The 21,902-nt window shown below is 34.2% G+C and overlaps 1 protein-coding gene across 1 annotated transcript in view; it reads left to right on the top strand.

Annotated features, from left to right (window-relative positions):
- LOC127956924 (metabotropic glutamate receptor 8-like) overlaps positions 1-10,356 on the top strand; it is a 155,033-nt gene extending 144,677 nt beyond the window's left edge. Inside the window, exons 10-11 of the mRNA XM_052555213.1 lie at positions 7,943-8,189; positions 9,694-10,356. Coding sequence (XP_052411173.1) covers positions 7,943-8,189; positions 9,694-9,743 — 297 coding nt within the window. The 3' untranslated portion in view covers positions 9,744-10,356. The remainder of the gene's footprint in view (positions 1-7,942; positions 8,190-9,693) is intronic.
- The last annotated feature ends 11,546 nt before the right edge of the window (positions 10,357-21,902 follow it).

Below are 21,902 nucleotides of genomic sequence, written 5' to 3'. Positions count from 1 at the left end.
TTACTCCATCCTACAGTGTCACATGATCCTTCAGAAATCATTCTAATATGCAGACTTAAGAAACGTCATATTATCAATGTTGAAAACAGTTGTGCTGTTTAATGTTTTGGTGGAAAATTATTTACATTTTTAACAGTGTGGGTGTGTCCAGTACAACTGCAGAAATAGAGACAATTGTCAGAATGCTCCATTGCTTGGCATGTTTGCATCTGGTGAGGACCTAGAGATGTTAGGATAAGTTTTAACTGACATACATTTACATGTAAGATGTTATCACTTGTCACTTTACTGCTTTATTGCATTGTGCTTGTTCATGGCACAGTCTTACACTTATGTAGAAAACTACTAAACTGTTAGAAAGTGTTTTCACCATCCTGATCTAATCTCTAAATCTTTGGGTTGAGAATCCTGTGATCAAAGACCAATAGATTCACTGTAAGGTTTTCACACATTTCCTCTTTCTGTGTAATTATTTTGTGGCGACCACATACGATTTGATGCATAACACATTCATGTTGTTTCTTTAGAGCATGTGCTCATATTTGACAGAGGGTAAATGTGCACAGACAGACAGATCTTTACCTGGGCGGTCAGCATTTAGGTTTAGCGTCTGTAGAGTATGTTGCGTTAGGTAGTTAGCACGCTGGCATATGTGTGGCTAATCCTGCTTGATTAATTGTCATTCAACTTCATGCTGTGTGATTGGGTGAACAGATGGATGTCAGCCTCACTTCCATCACCCTGATAACACACCTGAACAAGACTGTCAGCTGTTAATCTCTGCTATGAACCTACAACTAAAGATGCATTGATACTCGATGAGGTTAAATGACTGAAGATTAATGAGTCACTGTAATGTTTGGGTACTTGACTAACAGTGCACAGTTAAAGGAATAGTTTACCCCAAGGCCAACCGAGATGTAGATGAGGTTGTTTCTTCATCAGATTTGGAGAAATGTAGCATTGCATCACTTGCTCACCAGTGGATCCTCTGCAGTGAATGGGTGCCGTCAGAGATATCAAACAGCTGATTAAAACATCACAATAATCCACAAGTTATCCACACCACTCCAGTCCCTCAATTACCATTCACATAACAGTCACATAAAAGTTAGAAGCTGTTTTTTTTAATATATATTTTTACTTGCATAATATTTTCTTCTACTACAAAAACAAGTTGATGTTAAATGGGTCATGAATGCAATTTCATGTTGATTTAAAAGTTTTAAGTGGTGGTTGAACTTTCCTGTGAAGTTAATTTCTTCCGACAAAGATACACAAACAGTTTAGAGAGTTTTTCCACTCTGATGCAAATCTGTTATGAACATTAATTCCACATCATGTCATATCTTTTCCCTTAAATTTGATTTAATTGAGCGCCGCGTTTTTTCAGAGTTGGCCTCTAGTTTGACTTTAGTGACATAACTGAGCAAGAAAAAAGTTTCCGGTTTTAATTTATTCAAATGAATGACTGCAGGAAATCTCACACACCTGTTTATGGTGACTAGATGTTGTCAAGTTGCCGTTTTATTTTTATTTTATGCAGTGTTAAAGTATGAATATACTAAAGCTGCCTGAAAAAAAGAAGAAATTTTTTGTACCTGTGCATGCCGTGAGCGGCTCACACAAAGTTAACTTGGTTGCATTTGAACAGCTGTGTCACACATTGTTTGTGTGTCAGAAAAGCATACATTTGTTACACATACTGTATGTGCACGTGTGCAGTTAAAATAAAGGTTCTACTGCTTCCAGATACAGGAGTTTATCAGTTATGCAGATTAAATGCACTAGGGTTTTAACAATATGAGATTTTCACGATGACCTCTCAGAAAACACAATTTCACAATGTATGGTATCACACTGTGTGATTTTTTTTAATTTAATTTATAAATATTTCAGGTTCATATTTCATGTAAGTGTTTATTAAGAAAAAAAAATGTTTCAGTGGAAAAAAATCTAATAATACCATAAACTATGCAAGAAGCACTCTCATTTGGTTCATTTATGTAATATTGTACTTACAATTAAGAATATAATACTCCAAACTTATTATGCACTTACTATTATTACAAATTATTATAATACAAACTTATTATTTTTCTTACTATATTTAACTACTTACTTAAATATAACTTATAATATTCACACTCGAAGAAAAACACGGAATAATCTATTTAAGCTTAATGACTTGTGACGTTAATACAAAATTAACAAGTTAATAAGTAGAATAAGCGCCTCTCTTTTTTTAGCTAACTAAACTACGTTGGACAACTTTCCTGAGGTGAATGTAACACGTGACTGAAACACTACTGTAGTTTGCCAATAACATGAGATGCATATCAGAAGCCTATTATAAGGGGTATGTATGAATATCATACAGAGAAAGATGTACTGCATGTTTCAACATACCCTCTGATGAACATAAGTGTTTCTGTTTTTCGTGTCAAAACTTGTTATAAAGTGGAGAAGGCAATTTGCGCTGTTTGTCACGCCACATTAATAAGCGCCATAACGGCTATTAGGCTAATATTTGGGTTTTGTGATAAAATTAACATAATTCGAAAACTGACACATTGTTTCTAGTTTTTTCACTTTAATTTTAGTTAAAGTTTTAGTATTAGTGTTTTGACATTCTAATCTGTCTATATAGTTTTTATTCATTTTTATTTATTAGTTTAAGTTTGTTTATCTAGTGTTTTTTTTTGTTTTGTTTTTTTATGGTTTACCATCAGTAGGCCTATAAATTGGATTACATGTGATTACATGGGATGTTGCTGTATGTTGCCTGTTGAGTGAAATATAGTTTTGTGCATAAAGTGAGGAATCCTATGGTTCTGTGATCTGTTTTTGAATGAATTTGACATTTCCTATCCCAAACTCCCATTTGTCCACCCTCTAACATGTACACTTGGGGTTGTGCTCTCTGGCCCAGAAAATAACATGTGCCTTCACCTGAGAAATAGCCTTTACAAACCTGTTCAAATGAGTTCTGTGAGCCGCAGGCTTTGGAAACGAAGAACTATTAGAAGTCCAGGCTGATAGTCTGCTGGCTGCTTCTGTTCGAGGATTCTTCAAAACTAATTAAGAGTGACACGGGGGCATTGAGAGGCTTCATGAAACGGCAGGGGAATTGGCAGGCAGAGGAATGAGAGACACCGTGCAGGTGCTTTCTGGAGACAGAGCACAACATAAGCTCTGTGTGTGCGTGGCTTTGCTATCAGATCTTGCGGCAACAGTAATTCAGATTTTATTTGCGATCCATCCATCGTTCTATTTGGGTGGGTGGAAAGGAAACAGATCAGCAGAAAGGCAACAAGACCTCCTCGCCAATGACTGTAACACACAAGCTCTTCACGTTATATAAAAGATTTAGAATGAATGTAAGTGTAAATCAGAGAAAAAGTATATCATGTTTTTATTCTTAATCTTTAATCAAAACATGATAATTAACTTTATTATTTTTGTAACAATATTTTACAGTGTCCTTCTTAAACATTACATGTACATACTGTAGTGATAACTGTAGTATGGTAATGTACTGTAGTAATTATGTAATTAACCCTAAACCAGACCCTAAGTCTGTAGTATGTACATGTTGTTTATAAGTATTAAATATATATAGCACTGCAACATGAAATTATATAATTTTATTATTATTTGTCTTATTGAAAAAAAAAAAAAAAAAACAAAACAAAAAAAACAATGTAATATAAAAATAAAACGTGTCACATTTTTGGCATATTCTGTTGCAAATTTGGTGAACAGATGGATGGATGTCAGTGGCAGATTATATATCCACATATAATCTGAACTGAATTCACAGTAGTTACACAATTTTATTTGGTTTTGAAATGCATTAAGGAGAATTTAGACTTTAACTACAGCTCTATATGCTACAATCATCTGATAAACTTAACTTAATGTAATTGATATGTGTTGAAGTGCTCAGCGTGACGGCGTTCATTCATTCAGTCAATCATATGCGCTCATATGTGCTTCAGTACTTCAGAAATTCACAAAGTCCTGGTGTGAATTTTGTTTTAATTATTCCTCTGGCTTATATATGGCTGGTTCTACAAAACCCGCTGGGAAAATGTTTTAACAGCTTTTGAGATTTAATTTAACCCCTATTTGGCAGAGATTTTTCTTTCATTATTCAAATTTTAAGAGCTCAGGTTCATATCCTAAGGAATTAAATTTACATTGATTGAAAGAGTTTGATGTATTTAACTGTAACTTTTATATAGCTCTATAACTCTAAACTTCCTGACCAGAACCAAAATAACTGTGAAAATGACTTTAAACTAATTTATTTTCACTGTGAACTTGCATATGTTTGAGTTTTTGTTACAAGGTACAGCACAAAAAAAAAAAAAAAGCCATGGTTGCGAACAAATAATGACTAATAATGAATCAAATTTAATAAATAAATACAATTTGATAAATGAAACATTGTTTGATATAAAACTGGTTCATTTTGAAGACATGATCTGTTGTGACAGCGCAAAATTAAAATTTCAATAAACAAATAATTTAATATGTTTATTTATATTCATTTTGGACACTATTTCAGTTGTTTTTATTTTATTTATTTTTTATTTTTATCATGGTTGTTATGTTTAACTATAAAAATTTTGAATAATGGCTGTTTAAAAATTCTAAATAAAATTCAAATCAACTTTTGATAACAAAATAAATGTAATATATTTAATTGAATTAATTAAATCAAATCAGTCTTTAAAATTGAATAAAACATTGTACGATATAAAACTAGCCCATTTTGAAGACATGATCTATTGTGAAAACAGATCTTAAAACTTCAATAAATAAAGTATTTAAAAATTTAAAACTAAACTAAGATTAAAACCATAAATTTTTTGTTACTTTAAATAAAAGTAATGTTCTAAAATGTATCATGTACAAGGCGGAAATTTGTTTATTTTGATATGCTAAAATAAATTAAAACAGATATAGTAATTACATAGAGATTTAAAAAGATGACAAAATGACAATAACTCACAAAAAAATATGAAAACTTAATTGAAATTAAAATAAAAAAAGATAAGAAATAAAACATCTATTGAGCTGTAAAGTCTCTCTGGTTCAGCGACGATGTGTTTTTAAAGTTCAGTCTAGATCCTGAGGGTTTCTGGGAGATTTCTAACAGCATAAGCCACTGATATGTGGCGTTTCTGCCAGAGCTCCTGGTCATAATACAGCACAGTCACAGATCGATACATTATATTCCCACAGAGTGGAAGATGATAGCAAATAGCGTCAGAGTTGTCATGTATTCTATAGCTGCTCCCAGAAAAGCTGAAGTTGGTGAGAACTCAGAAGTTTGGTGATTATATATAATGAGCAGTGTTTCCTCTGACTGGTTAACGGGAAGGTTGTTAGTCTGATGGGATTTCTTTGATCTAGAGGCACATTAATGCTGAGTTTATGCGTAGCTTTTAGTGGAAAATCTCCAATTTGTGTCAGACTGCTTTGGATCGATATGCGCAGAGCTAGTCTCAGGTGATTACCTGCCATTTCTGACCATAGATTCAGTGTTTGAGTCGTTCTGTGTGTGTGTGTGTGTGTGTGTGTGTGTGTGTGTGTGTGTGTGTGTGGATGGATGATAAATTTACTTAGCCATCAAAAATAAAAAAATATGATTATCCCACATGGTATTTATTTATTTTTATTGTTTTTTTTTTTTTTAAATGTGACTTTTATGCTCATCATGTCTGTATTTATTTGATAAAAAAAAAAAAAAACTTGAAACACTTGAAATATTATTACAATTTAAAGTAACTGTTCATCATTACCCCAGTCTTCACTGTCACAGGATCCTTCAGAAATCATTCTAATATGCTGATTATCTGCTCAAACAACATTTATTATTATTGTCAGTTTCGAAAAAACAGTAAAAAAAACTATTATTTTCAGATTAATTTGATGAATAAAAAGTTCAAAATAACAGCATTTATTTGAAATAGAACACTTTTATATATAATTATAAATGTCATTACTCTCAATTTTATGCATCCTTAACACAAGTATTATTTATTTAATAAAAAAAAAAAAAAAGTAAATACTATTGGCCATAACACGACAGTAAACAGTACATAATTTGCTCTATTTTTTTATTTTCTTTTCTTTATTTCATTTTTTTATTTGATTTAACTTATAAGGCCACTCCCAGTGCGGTTATTAGTAGAAATAGGTAGGTTTATTTTCTGTATTAGGCCTTGTCTAGTGTAGACTGAACACTTAGCATGGCTCATATTTTAGGATCTTGCCCCTCCAGTCTGTCAGTCAGTTTCTGTTCGCTCTGTAAATGTCACTAAGCATTTACCCCGGTGGATTGTCTTCAGAACCGCACTGATCTCAGCTCTGAACACGTTAGCACACCCACCAGTCCAGTCCAGTCCAGTCTAGTTATGGATCAGCGGTTAGCTGGAGCCGCTCTCTGACCGATGCTTTTCATTACACTTCTACGTTAGCGCACACTTGCTATCATCTGTCTCTGGTTTCACAGTGCGTTTGGACTCAAGCGTGTCTCACCATCTGCTAGCAGTCGTTCTCTGTGATTTTTACCCCCTGCTGGAGACAAAGATACACATGAGTGCTTAGCCTTTGAGGATTCTTCTTCTGTTTGCCTGCGTGTGTGTGTGTGTGTGTGTGTGTGTCTGTTAATTGAGGAAGAGCTTTCATTTTTAAATTCTAATTAAGGAAAGTTGTAAATCTGTCTCTGAGTCTGAGCATGTGTCCTTATCAGCCGCTAATTATGCTTCCAGCATCTGAGAAGTCTTGGTGTGTGTGTGTGTGTGTGTGTGTGTGTGTGTGTGTGTGTGTGTGTGTGTGTACAGGTCTTTCCTACACTGGTGGGGACTTAAACCTGAATACACACCAACTCATGGGGACTTGTGTCACCGTGAGGACCTAAATTGAGGTACCCATGGGTACAAAAGCTTATAAATCATACAGAATAATTTTTTTGAGATTGTAAAAATGCATAAGGTGTTCTGTGAGGAGTAAGTTAAAGTGTAGAGTTGGCGTATGGCTATAGAAAATACAAGTCCCTACAAGGATTGTGTGTGTGTGTGTGTGTGTGTGGAGGTCTCAGGGTTTCCATGAAACCTTGTCAAATTTAAAAGTCAAAGTCTTTCTTTTTCAAAATGTCATACTTAAATGTTACTTGCCATTAGTTTGTAATTATATGTGAAATTTACAAGCAATTTCTGAATCAAAATTGTTTCTGCGTGACATTTTTCTTTGATTTGACCATCAAATCATATTTGTTGTTGTTTTGTTTTTTAACGCACAGGGTCAAATTGACCTTGGCTAGAAAATATTTTGCTCCTAATTTCTGACACTTTTATTGCTGAATTTGATATATTGTGAAATACATAAAAAATATTATTTATTACAGCACAATTCATTTACTGTTTTTTTCACATTTAAATAATTTATTAAAGGCAGTATAACATATGCTAAAAATACTCCAACCATCATGTTACAGTAAAGATTTTTATTTTATTTTCATTTTACTGTGCACTTAATTATCTTGATAATAAATGGTCACATTGCATGTATAATTATTATAATTTTTTAGCAAGGTAACATCTTATTTTTGTCATGTGTGAAAAATGTCCCTGGCTTGTTTGGCAACTAATTTTTTGTCATTATGTGTTTTTTGTTACAATTGCATTATTGCATCTGTTAGATACTGCGGGGTGACTTTATTGTATACCTTATTCATTAGCTAGATCTCACAGGAGCTGCTTAAAGGTTTTAAATTGGGTGAAAAGATCCATAAACTGTTTTTGATCATTATGGCTAGAGAGACTTCAAACTCTGAGGAAGGAACAGCATGCAGATGTGCTTCTTCTCTGACTTACCTTGACTTCCCCTCCCTCTCTCTCTGTTCCCGTCTGATGTGTGTTGTTTCCAGATGTACATCCAGACCACCACCCTCACCATCTCTCTCAGCCTCAGCGCGTCTGTGTCTCTGGGGATGCTCTTCATGCCCAAAGTCTACATCATCATCTTCCACCCGGAGCAGAACGTGCCCAAACGTAAACGCAGCTTCAAAGCCATCGTCACTGCCGCCACCATGTCAGGAAAACTCGTACAGAAGGGAAGCGACCGGCCCAACGGGGAAGTGAAGACCGAGCTTTGTGAGAGCATGGAGACCAACAGTGAGTATTTCAGCCCAAAGTAGTGCACTATTAGCACTTTTCATATATAAACCTTTTAACACACACTTAACCTTAACCACTTAAAGCTGCGGTAGGTAACTTTTGACGCTCTAGTGGTTAATAAACAGAACTGCTTGCGTCTTGCGGAAGAACATCGTAGCCGGAACTACTTCTCTCTGTTTATGTCTATGAAGAATCACAAAGGTACTGGGTTACTCCGCCGCGGTATCCCCGAAGCAATCTAAAATAGTCCGAATATAAACACTTATTATAGGTGCACCCTAGTGATTCAGGACAAGCTAAAAACACGGTTTGGAAAATGGATTCATGGTGTACTCACTTATTATATACATTTTTCTACATTTTGAACACAGACAAAGTTACGGACCGCAGCTCTGATTAATTATTTTTTACCGGGAGCGATGTTGTTTCTGCAAATAGCAATAGGACACTGGGAGGAACCAGAGGAGCTCAATTTTTTCACAGATTATCTGTCTCATATTCTACTGTCAGGACATAATGACAGGTTTAACAAATATGTAAAAAATATATTTTTACAAAAGTTACCTACTGCAGCTTTAATATGTAAATAAGAAGTTGTATTGGGAAGACTGATTTCATTCATTCCCATTGCTTTACGGGATGAGGAGTTCATTCGCTCGCTCAGAAAAGATGTTAATTTGTCTCTTTTTTCTGATTTTCAAATAACTTTTTTCTTTGAATCGAATGTTATGAATCATCTCAGAGCTAGGCAGGTTGGTTTAAGGCTCAAAGCTTTTTAATTTTTTTTTATGTGGAAAATAAATAGGAAATATGATTTGGTAACTCAATGCTGCTGCGGTCACTGTTGCACTCTATTTCTGCTCTGTTAGCGTCACATTGTTTCCTCCAGGTGTTTAGTAAATGTCCCTGCTGTATGTAGAACATCTGTTTAGTACAAAATGGTAGACTTAACCAAACACAAGTCAAAAACAAAAGTTTCCCGCTGACCTGTTTGCCGGAGGAAGACAGGCAGAGTAAAATCTGACATCAGTGTTCAAGGATTGATTAGCATATTCGACTAGTTGCGTTATTTGTCAGTTTAATACATTTCCGGCTTGTTTTTTTATTATGTCCTTCAAAGCACGCGATTATAAAGTGTTGAAAATGTAATCACTGAGAAGCGATCCAAAGCTTTGAGGGGAAATAAACCCATTCTAAGTCATCAAGGCGTTTACTTAGTTCTGTGCTGCGGGGGATGCTTTGCCTTATGAAACATTAAAGCAAAACTCATGTATCAGTATCAAGACCACCCAAACTTTTGCTGACTAAATTAGACAAGTTTTTATTTAATTCTTTGCCTTAATTTAGTAAAGATAAAAGAAGAAAGGGTTTGGAGGAGGAAGATTTTTATGAGCAGTGACCATAAAAGGCTGCTTGACTGAGAGACTTGACTTGCACAGATACTTCACATGCAGTTGAGTGAGAGTGGATGTGATTGTCTAATGTGCTTCCCCTCCTGCAGCATCTTCCACCAAGACGACATACGTCAGCTACAGCAATCATGCCATCTGAAGAGAAACACTCTGTGGGCGGAGCCAAGGCCCTGTCTGAAGCAGGATGTCTGTTATGTGACATGTGCTGACAGGCAAATGGACCTGGAATGGGCATCTGAGCATGAGATTTTTATATCATTCTGCATCAATCTAAACCCTGCAGCATCCTGGAAGACAAACAGACTTATGGGACCTTCCAGTGAGACTGCTATCCTGCGTTCAAGAGCTACCGATCCTGCCATGAACACACGTGAACACGCACACACTCACAGAACTGAAGGTGCAGGCTTGCAGTCATACAAAAAAATAAATAACTTTCCACAAATAATCATGTAAACATTCTGCAGATGGAGACGTTCACGGTAAAATTTGGAAATGTGGATGTAAAAAAAAAAAAAAAGAGTCAAACTATGTTTGTTGTTATTGTATTTTTGTGGTCGTGCAGATTTTTTCATTCTTGTCCCACTTTGTCAGAAACCTGCATTCTGAGATGACGTGTCTTGTATTGGCTGACTGAACCGTAACCGCGGGGTTGTGAAGCTGTAAAATGCCATGGTTGAAGCATGCTAGTTTTTTATACCAAAAAAAATGAAGAAGATTTATTTATAATAAAGGAATGTTTTGCAAATGTGTAGCGTTGTTAGATGTGTATTTGACCGTGAGATTTGTTTTTCATTTTGTCATCGCTCTCATTCAGTCGCCACAAGAGGCCAAAACTCAAACTCTATTCTGCAGCTTTGTATCCTATATAAACCCAGTTAGTTTGGGAATTTGTAAGGTACATAATGGGCTCTATCACCACAGAAAAATATATTTTATGTTTACAGTGTTTTTAAATTAAAGTCTCTTGAGCAAGGCATTGCAGAGGGAAAAATTAACACGGTCATGGAAGACCTGAAATTATCAGGGAATTGGGATTTGTGGGCCAAGGAATAAATCTTAAAAAGCCATTTCTACACTGAGGGAAATAAATAAATGTATATATTGGTGTAGAAACTATTTTCAATATAAAATTTCTAGTAAATTTAACAGACAATTACTAAGAATTGGCAGCATTGATTTAAAACATCTTTTTTTCTTAAAAGACTGAAATTATGTTTATTTTATATTTAAATTCAGAAAATGATTTTACAGTGTAGTTATTTAATCTACCAGAAATTGTTGTTTTTGCAATTCTTGTAAAAATTAATATTTTTTTGTCCAGTGATTAAGAACAACTTGAAAAAGTAACTTAAATTCATTGGCGAAAAAGATGCATGATCACAAAGATCCCTTACTGTATAAAAACACTATATTGAATATATATATAAATATAATTTGGTAATCTCGTTAACCTTTGAGGAGGAGCAAACTACTTACCTAAAGTAGTTTATAAAGTATAAAAATATCAGTTGTCACTCTATATCTCTAAATATGTCCTTAGTTGTATGATCTTAACTTGCGCATACTTTATAAAAATTTGAATAGATTTCAGAGCAAAATTGTACAATGATACTTAACTGCCTTTTACTTGCTAAAAAAGTCAAATACTGTATCAGTCAGACAACAGAAGGCATTGTGGGCAGCAGGTTTTTGTGCAATGTTATAACCTTCAACTCCATGTAAAGTTGATAAACTAGTACTTTGCCTCAGTTTGCATTACATTGGAAGTACATCTATTTTACAGCTAAAATTACTTTAACAATACCTTTGTAATCTTCAAAAGAGGTTGTTGTTAAACTTTTATGTCTTTACAGTGCTTTAATGAATGCTAAGATTATTTTTCCAGGTGCCATGTGTGTCTACATATATCCAGTGAGGATTTGCTCTGGTGTCTAGGTGAACCGACCTTGAGTCCTGACTGACAGCATAGCGCCTATGGCTCGAGCGCCTCCGCTTCTGTGCACTGACAGAGCAGATGTTGAGTGAGACTCGCTTCTGAAGCGCTAATCCCCGTTATCTCCACTGAGCTAATTCAATTACTTTGCCCCCCGTACAAACGCGCTTATGAAAGGATCCAGTCTCTCTCCTCTTCTGTCTGCCTTGCCTCGGCTGCTCTTTGATATGTCAGTCGTCAGTCAGACGAAGTAGATGTGTCTCAGGTAAGCACCAGAATCAACAGATGAAGGACTGAAGGGAGACCCTTGAGCATCCCCCAACTGCTCCTCGGGTGCTGAAGCAACATGGCTGCCCACTGCTCCTGGTGTGTGTTCACGGTGTGTGTGTGTTCACTGCTGTGTGTGTGCACTTGGATGGGTTAGGATGCAGAGCACAAATTCTGAGTATGGGTCACCATTCTTGGCCACATGTCACTTCTCTTCACTTTTTAACAGGAAAGAAGTTTGTTTTAAACGCTTGAAGTTTGAGATAGATAGATAGATAGATAGATAGATAGATAGATAGATAGATAGATAGATAGATAGATAGATAGATAGATAGATAGATAGATAGATAGATAGATAGATAGATAGATAGATAGATAGAAATTAATCAATAAAATACAACTTATTAAAAATAAAAATTAATTATAATAAAAAATAAAAAATATAAATAACATATTTAAAAAAGAAAAACACAAAATTACTAAATTTTACAAAACCACTGAAAACCATAAAAAACGTTGAAATTCAAATATCTGTAATTGTATCTCAATAACTGTAAAACAGCATTGGTCTGAACCAAAGGTCGATTGCATTGAATTTACTTATTTAAGTAGTTGTCTTTTTTTGCTAATCTTTGCATAAACAGCATTTTTTTTACTGTTGGTGCATTGCAAGAGATGCAAAACAATGCATTAATGAGCATCCTCCTTTTTAATCCCAAAACTCACGTGCACTAAAACCAGATCATTATGATACTCTAAAAACATCCATGATTGATAACTATTCCAGAAGAAATGTTTTCCCAAGCAGAGAACTGTGAATTCAGATAAGTGATCTTTTCCTCTCTCTGTTTTTCTTCCTCAACTCTGAGTCTCTTTTGACCCGTGGAAAGCTATTTTTGTGTGTGTTAGTTTTGCCTAATAAGATTTAGCAGCAGTGAAAAACAGAATAATTCTGAGCAGAAGCGCTGTATAATTGTTTTTCGGGACCCAGAATGGCTGTCCCCAAAGGAGGATGAGGTGGGAAATAAGTTTAATCTCCAGACTTCCAGCTGCCAGATAGCAACACAATTGCATCCGAATATGAACGCACAATATATTTTGTCAGTTGTTTATGAGAGGTAATCTCTCTGTGGAACCTGCATGAAACAGACACTTATGAGTGAGACAAGCTCCAAAAGCCCATGCAAAACACTGCTTTTACTGTCTTCTGTGGCTTAGAAATATTCAGGAATTAATTAATTTTAAAGGTACATGTTGATATCTGTAGTTATTTATAGATTACAAAATATTTAAATATTTAAGAACATTGAATCATTCTAATATTTGTATACTGAATTCTGATTGGTCTGCATTATTTGCATATTCAATTGTATTTTTTTCTTTGCTTGCATTTATTTAACCAGCCACAACAGCATTTATACTGCACAGAATGTGTCATATTATGTGTTTATTATCATATGCAGATCATTTTTCCCATTTCTATTACATAGAACCAAATCTAAAAAAAAAAATAAAAATAAAAAAATCCCTTTTTGTAGCCTTCCTTTACAAAATGTATTTAAATGTACTAATGCTGCTTAGTCTTGTTGTTTTGTTATTTTTTTCACAGCTTTATGATTTCCCTCCCTTGGCTTCGGTACAAGACAGTGAACATATGAATGGCTCCAAAGTGTTAAGAAAAACACTACACTTGGGATGAGCGAGCTGTCAGAAATGTCATAACTGTCAATCATTTTGTCTCTTTGAATACCATCGAGACGGAAGCGTTACCGGCGCTTCATCTGGTTAATTACGATCAGAGCGTTTGGGATTTAACGGCATATGAACACACACATGGTATCTAATGCAGAATCATACCACTGAAAATGCTATGGAGATGCTATGAAGCCAGGTATAGTGAAAGCCAGACACTGGAAGCTACCAGGCTAAAGACCATCATTTCCACCCGGACCACCAGACCATCCCTGACAGCCTCTCAGGAAGAGACATCACGATGGTTATAGGAGACTTTAATGCACAGTTTAGTAAACTAGAAAGACCAATTAAAGACAAGGAAGGAAAACAGATAAATGATACTGAAGGACAGAAGAGGACATGGGCTGAACTCTTTGAGGAGCTGTTTAACAGGCCAGATATCCAACCAGCAGATTTGCCAATAGACTGTAGTGCACCAGCAAAGGAATAAATCTGTAAAGCCATTATGAAACTGAAAAGCGGTAAGGCAGCGGGATCCGAGTATTCCAGCAGAGACATTAAAGGCTGACACAGAGACTACAGTAGAGATGCTCCACTCCCTTTTTAAGAAGATCTGGGAATAAGAACAAGCACCCACATAATAAAAAGTGGGTTATTTCATATTCTCATGGATGACCTTAAAACTTTGCAGATGAGTTAGCCCTTCTTTCCCACACCCAGCAGCAGATGCATGTAAAGACCAGCATTGAGGAAGAAAACTCTACTCACCAACATCCACAAAGGGAAGAGCAAGTTCCTGAAAGTCAAGCCAAAAAACCAGCAACATCACTGGAGCTGGTTAAGACACACTGTCCGTAAACCGGCTTCCAATATCACTAGGCAAGCATTGACAAGGAACCGCCGAGAGAAGAGAAAGAGAGGCCAACCTCAAAACAGTTAGCGTTGAGACCTGGAAGACAATGTCAAGAGTACAGGCCACACTACAGAACCCTTGTCGTGGCCTGAACCCCAATAGGGGTAATAAGCGCAAGTAAGCAAGTGCCTTTAAGACTTTGCATGTGAGCTGCTCTGCTTTGGTCTGTTTTCACAGGGGCTACAGGTTTGCTGTTTGGGTCCATTTTGTACCCATTTTGCAAAAGTCTCTGGGGTTTATTAGTAATTGGTATTATGTAATATAGTATTATTGATAAGTAATATGCATTGATAATAATTTATTTGCACAACTTTAAAGGTGATTTTCTCAGTATTTAGATTTTTTTTTTTTTTTGCACCCTCAGATTCCAGATTTCCAAATAGTTCGACCAATATTATCTGATCCTAATAAACCATACATCAATGGAAAGCTTATTAATTCAGCTTTCAGGTGATGTATAAATGTCAATTTCTAAAAATTGACACTTAAGACTGGTTTTGTGGTCCAGGGTCACATATAAGGATCTGTAGAGGTGCTACACCACCAAGAGAAGCATAAGTTTTGATGAACTTTTCATGTTTTACTCCTAGTACTTATTCTTTACCTCATTGTGAAGAGGTCTTTTTTTTCTGCTTGCTTTCAGTAGATGGTCTCTTTGTGCTGTGGATGAAGGTTACAGTATATTTTCATAGTACATTTCACTGTTTTATATCAAAACATCAAAGTAAATTAGATTTTCTCATTAATAGATCATTTGCAGTGAATGGGTGCCGTTAGAATGAGAGTCCAAACAGCTGATAAAAACATCCCAATAATCCACAAGTAATCCACTCCAGTCCAGCAATGTATGTCTTGTAAGTGAAAAATGATGTGTTGTATAATCCATCATTAAAGTGCTTTTAATTTCCGTAATCCATAATATAGCTTTCGCCAGAGAAAAAGTCATCTGGTCTATATCAGGAGAGGAATATGCAAAGATCGAGCACAGTTTACAAGCAAAAACAGACCAAACTGAAAAAATATGCAAAATATATACAAATCTGGTCAGTTTTGTCTCCCTTCATAAAATTCGACCAATATTTTTTGAATATGTGTGGGCAAGCGTTAATTATTCGAGGATAAGTCAGTAGACAGTCTTTTTGTGCTATGAACAGTGCAATCGCATTGTATATTTTATTCTTTTATCCCAAAAAATCAAGGTAAATTTGATTACAAGTGTCATAGTCTTTTAAATGAAATAGTACATGTGTATCTCAACAGACTTGTCAATCACGCTCTTAAAACGTCAGCATGAAGCCCTCTCGTCATGTCTTCTGAATCTGTTCTCATAGCAGTACAACACGGCAGCCACAGGCACGCTGTTTGTGGATTTGCATGCGCAGGAGCAGCTCACAGGCAGATTCTCACATCTTGACAGCATCAGTGAGAAATGGCCGCATGCTACAAAAATCCCAAAGCTGGCAGAGAGCTGTGCTTGTGAGGCTCTTGTTTGTCATGCTCGACTGCGGTCGTGTTCCCTCCATGCAAGCCAAACTGTGAAGGATGTACATGGTTATGGTTGAGTTTTTATTTTTGTTTTTTTTTTCTGCAAAAGTGGGAACATTTTTGTAGAGAGCTTCTGATTTATGAGCTTAGAAATATCAAAGAAAAATTTGAAAATAGTTTCTTTTGAAGTCATTTTCTGAGCCTACACAGAAAATCTGCTTATTTTTTATTTTATTTGTTTTAAATAAAATGTATTATTATTATTATTATTAATTTGCTGTTTTTTGTGAAACCAATTAAACTAATTCATATTACAATTACATTATAATTATTGAAAAAGTTTATTATTAAAGCTGTAAATCATCTTTTTAGGTGAGTTGGAAAACATTAACATAAAATAAAACATTTAAAGACAGAACAACAAATACTATTAAACTATTTATAAATACTTTATATTTTAATACTTAATCGAATACATCTTTAATATAAATTTGCATAAGTTATATGAAAACAGAGTATCTAAAAGTAATAAAGTAATAGCATACCCACAGGCCGTCCAAGAAAACATTGCTTTCTTCAGTTAATGTCTGAATCAGGGGAGAAATATGCTCAAATCAAGGACCGTTAAAAAAAATGTGAAAGACTTTTTATGTTTTACTAGAGGAAACTTTATTCTGGATTATAGCCAGAAGTGACTAGTTTATTTTTTTCTTACAGACATACATCTTTTTGCTTCACAAGTCATTAACTGATGGACTGGAATGTTATGGATTATAGTGATGTTTTATCAGCTGTTTGGACTCATTCCCTGAAGAAACAAACTCATCTACATCTTGGATAGGCTCAGGGTGAGTAGAAATGTCAGGAAATGTTCACATTTGAGTGAACTATCCCTTTAATGTTCTGAAAATAATTTGATTGCTTGGATTCAGTGTGGGTGTTCAAGACACTAGAACTAAGATTCAGATTTAAGGCCCTGGAGGAGAAAGTAAATTATAAAGACAAAACCACCTTTTGTTCTTGAGGAGTCATTGACCTTTAACCATAAAATGTGCAAGATTTATGAAAATCCCTTTGGTTTCATCTCCTGTTGCTTGATGAATTCTGCCTCCCTCAGTATTTTGTGACCTTCAGGCGATATTCAGGGTTATTGATTTAAGTCTGGAGCTTTGGACTGTGACACTTTCAAGCTGCAGACCAAAGGATGCAGAAGCATCTCAGTAGAAAGTCAGAACATCCCTTTGAGTTCCCTGCTGATCAATTGGCAAAGTGGACATCAACACACTTCCCAGAAAATGCAAGAATATTCTTGTTTTGCAACACAAAGCTGTGTGTTTGAAGGCCCTGCAGCTCTTTTCTAAGCAATTTGCTTCATTAATGTCAATCATGGATGGAGAATATTCATCTGTGTGTATTTAACTTCTGTGCACCAGGGTTGTTATAAAACTTTTTAATAAACCAATTATTTGTAAACTAAATCCATAAAAAAATACTTGTAATAAAGTAAATGTTAAGTGAATTCAATTTCACTTGGTTAAACTTACTAAAAATTAAATAAAAATGAATACAAAATAAAATATAAAAAAAATCACTAGAACTAATACAGTATTAAATGAATCAAACACAACCCTAAACAATAAAAAATTGCCAAAACAGAAAACTAATCACTAAAACAAATAAAACACTCTATAACTGTTGAAAAAAAGAACATTTTAACTGTATATAGAAATTGAAAAAGAAATCATAAAAAATAATAAATGAAAATACTAATATAGTAATATAGTAATATATATATATATATATATTACTAATTATATTATTGTAATTAAATTATAATAATATAATTAGTTATATATTATATATTATTGTAATTAAATTTAAATTAAATTAAATTACAAATATAATATATATATATATATATATATATATATATATATATATATATATATATATAAATATATATATATATATATAAATAAAACTAAAAAATACTTTAATTGAAAAAAACAAAACTAGAAAAGAAACATAAAAATAACAAAATTGCTAAAACTTTAAAATTTAAACGAAAATGGAAAATGTAAGCGTATCTCAATGATAATTAAATAACTGATAGATAGAAGATAGAAGATAGAAGAAAGATTTAATACTGCTCTGAACATTTGAGTGCATGTCAGCAGACGTGTTCAAACATCTCGTCCTTTTCTGGATTCAATCAGCTATTTTCATCTTTTTAAAAGCTAGTTTTGCTTTAAAAGCATTGGCCCGTTATCGTAATGACTCCAGACCTGGTCGAATGTGATCCTCAGAGTACCCACGGCAATTTTCCACACATAAAACTTTTCAGGCCTAACAGGATTTTTCCTCTAATGGCAGACGCGAGGGACAGCAATGCGGTTCGGCTCCATTTACAAAGTGCCGAGAGCCTTTTCACTGCGAGTCCTGACACATGGGCTGAGCGTTTTGAACACGGAGGGAATGTCGCAAGTCACACACTTCGGTGGAGTTTTAATGAAGGGGCCACTTTTGGTCTCCGAGTCCACAGGGCTGTTAGAGCCCATGTTCCTGTATTGATGATCCTACCAAATGGGTATCTTTGAGCCGAATGGTTCGACCCGTATTGCCCTGTTCCATTGTGTGATATTTCATTCATCTCAGTGTTGAGAGACAGAGAAAGGTGGGGATGATTGAAAAGCGAGATGTGGATGATTTTGCTTGGTAACAAGAGCAGATCTGGTCGGAGCCGTCAGGGTCGAGTGGGTACATGTTCACAGCATATTCATAAAGCATAAGGCTGGGAGAGGAACTAAATGTACGCTACAATAACCAGTCGTGAAGGGGGATCATGTCCCTGATGTATGACCCTTTTTTAAAGTGTGTCCTGTCAGCCTGTCATATGTTTTTCAGTTTTAGCAGCGCTGCTGAAGCTGCTTTGAAGCTGTTACAAGCCGCACATAGTTTATGTAAGTTCAATTACAGTCAAGCCATTTTAGCATTTATAAAAAACATTTTACACTAAATATTCGCAGAAAACTATTTTGCATCTGTTTGTTTGAGCAAAGAAAATCAGTGATATTTATTTATCAGAAATGGAAATGGACTGTTGATGGAAATAAAATGCAAAAAGAAAAAGTAAAAAAAAAAGAATGGAATCACAACTTTTTGTTTTTGTCATTTTCCATTTGTTTTTTTATTTTTTTTATTTCAGCTTTAGTTGTTTTCATACATTAGTTTGAATTATATTAGCAATTTTGTCGTTTGTTTTTGTCACTTTTTCATTTATTTATTTGTTTTTATTATTCCTTTTTATTATATTTTTATTAATTTTGTTACGTCAAGTTGAACTAAATAACAATGAGAAATGTTGCCTTTTGGCAATTAGCTGGAATAATTTTTTTTTTTATGAAATCTTTAGATTTTCACATCTAAAAAGTTGTTAAATTTTTGTATTGGATATTTGGTTCAATTTTGCATTTTTGTTGAATAAATTAAAATGCTTTATTGTTTAGGTCTGTCCTATAAAGGACCACTTCTTTCTTTCTTTCTTTCTTTCTTTCTTTTTTTTCTTTCTATATACACTACCAATGAAATGTTTGTGGTGTGGATAATTAGTTATATATATATATATATATATATATATATATATATATATATATATATATACATATATATATATATATATATATATATATATATTTTTTTTTTTTTTTTTAACACATTTATGATTTTGCATTAGAAAACTATATCATGAAAAAAGATTAACAGTTATAATAATCAGAAATGTTTCTTGAGCAGCATATCAGCATATCAGAATGATTTCTGAAGGATCACATGACACTGAAGACTGGAGTAATGATGCTGAATTTTTTTTTCAAATATACTGCAATAGAAAACAGCTGTTTTGAATTCTAATAATATTTCACAATTTTATATGCAAGCTTGGTGAGCCAAAAATAATAATAATAATAATAAGTTTATAGTTTCCATAGACACTCATAGTTAACAGGGAAGCTTCTGGTCCTTGTAAAACGAATGCAATCATGTGACCTCCTCCGTGTCTGAGAAATTCAGGGAAATATAGCAGTGTGAAAAATAAAGTAATGCAGTTTGCTTCCTCCTCTGAAGCATGCGGCAAATGCATTAATGCCACACACTGAGTAAGTTCAACAAGGGTCTGCGCTGGTGACGGTCACCCAGAGGTTGGCATGGTAACAGATCTCCTAACAGACTGACAATGAAGTGTCCACTAGTTCTGCTGACCTCTGTGGCTCATATTCGATGCTGCCCGCGGGTCAGAAAGGCCATCTACTGAGTGTGGACAAGGACCCTGAGGAATGTCGGCTCCGGATACAGAACGCTTACAATCTAATTTCCCCACTTTTTCTCTAAGTCTTGTCTGAAATGTCATTAGTCATGCAGATATTGTGAAATTAGCAATTAAGGCGAAGAAAAAATATCATTGTGGGCTGGAGTGGCACTTATTCGAAATGTAATTAGAGCCTTTCTCTTGTTGTTTTGCAAGAAAACGGTGTGCCGTGATTTGAAATGGCATCAGTGATTGCTGTTCAAAATACAAGCATTTATGAGACAAAAGACAGTTTTCAGAACAAAAACCTACTGTATGTACTTATTCAATAACCCCCCGGTCCAGTTTAACTAGCTGGTCCTTGCACTGCAATAGTGGCATTTGTATTCAATTTAAATTAAATTATTTCAACTCATATGCATCTTATTATGTATGTGCATTATTTGCAAAATCTCTATTTTACCTATGTGAAAATATTAAGCATAAATATCTTTAGCCTTGTTGTCTGTAACCTTTTTCTGTAAGTACATGCTTTCTGAGGAATTAGCAGCAAGCAAACTAGACTTTCACAAGCAGATCAGTATATTCTCATTTTTCTATGTGAAATAATCTCCACTTGTTGCTTTTTGAATGGGAAAAATATATGTTCACAAAGTGCATAGAATTTCCCAAACTATATGATAATTGTTTGCTTCATTGCATCCACACTTTCACCAACATTTCTTCCAATTTAGTGAAGTTGTTAATTTCCATACAGTTGACCACTCTTCATCAGTAAAGATTATTTAGCTTCTGTCATCCATTTCTCTTTGATTAAAACTGTGAAGTGATATAAATATTATTTTAACTTCATATATGCATGACGAATATGTGTGTGATACATGGCAAATCAAATAAAACAGCTTTAATTATTCTATTTATATTGTTATCTCCTGCTAAAGAATGCTTGTCATAGGCCTATTTCATATTTTGCATAAAATGTAGACCTATGTTGAAAATGTTAAAGTGAAACATTAAAAAAAGTACAGTTTTGAATCTTTATTAATAATGCCTGTAATTCAGATTTGCGTCAACAGACAAAGCATGCAATTGCAATACTTTTCACTATATATATATATATATATATATATATATATATATATATATATATATATATATATATATATATATATATATATATATATATATATATAATGCATCATTAGCTCAGAGATAACAAATTTACTTCATTTTTACCCGCTGAGAAGACTATTTCATTTGATAATGTAAACTAAAGACTTTTATAAGTGATTCTGTAGCGGACATGCAAATTTGTTCTAGATAATGTAAGTTATAGTTACTTCATTTAAGTGTTCATTCAGCTAAGGAGTTTTATCCAGGTCTTAACAGTAACACTTATTACGTCAAGTCAAAATTATAGTGCTTTTTGCAGTAGAAATACAGCGTACCAAAACTGAGCTAAATTTTTAAAGCAAACAGTGTTGTTAATTTAATAAAATGTCAGTGTTGCAAATAAGATCCAATTCACATTACATTTATTCCAGAAGTTTTGTTTAAAAGTCATTTGTTGTGTGTATTAATTGTCCTAATATGGCATTGTTGTGTATGTGAGTAGTCTATTCTCAGAACAAATACTCTATTATACAAATAATAAATGCTTGACGTCCTCTGTGCCCTTGTGCATCAGTCACAGAGCTGA

The sequence above is a fragment of the Carassius gibelio genome, chromosome B4, assembly GCF_023724105.1.
Source record: "Carassius gibelio isolate Cgi1373 ecotype wild population from Czech Republic chromosome B4, carGib1.2-hapl.c, whole genome shotgun sequence".
NCBI classification, from domain to species: Eukaryota; Metazoa; Chordata; class Actinopteri; order Cypriniformes; family Cyprinidae; genus Carassius; species Carassius gibelio.
The sequence above is the reverse complement of the archived record's forward strand: the minus strand, read 5'-3'. Positions and strand labels throughout refer to the sequence as shown.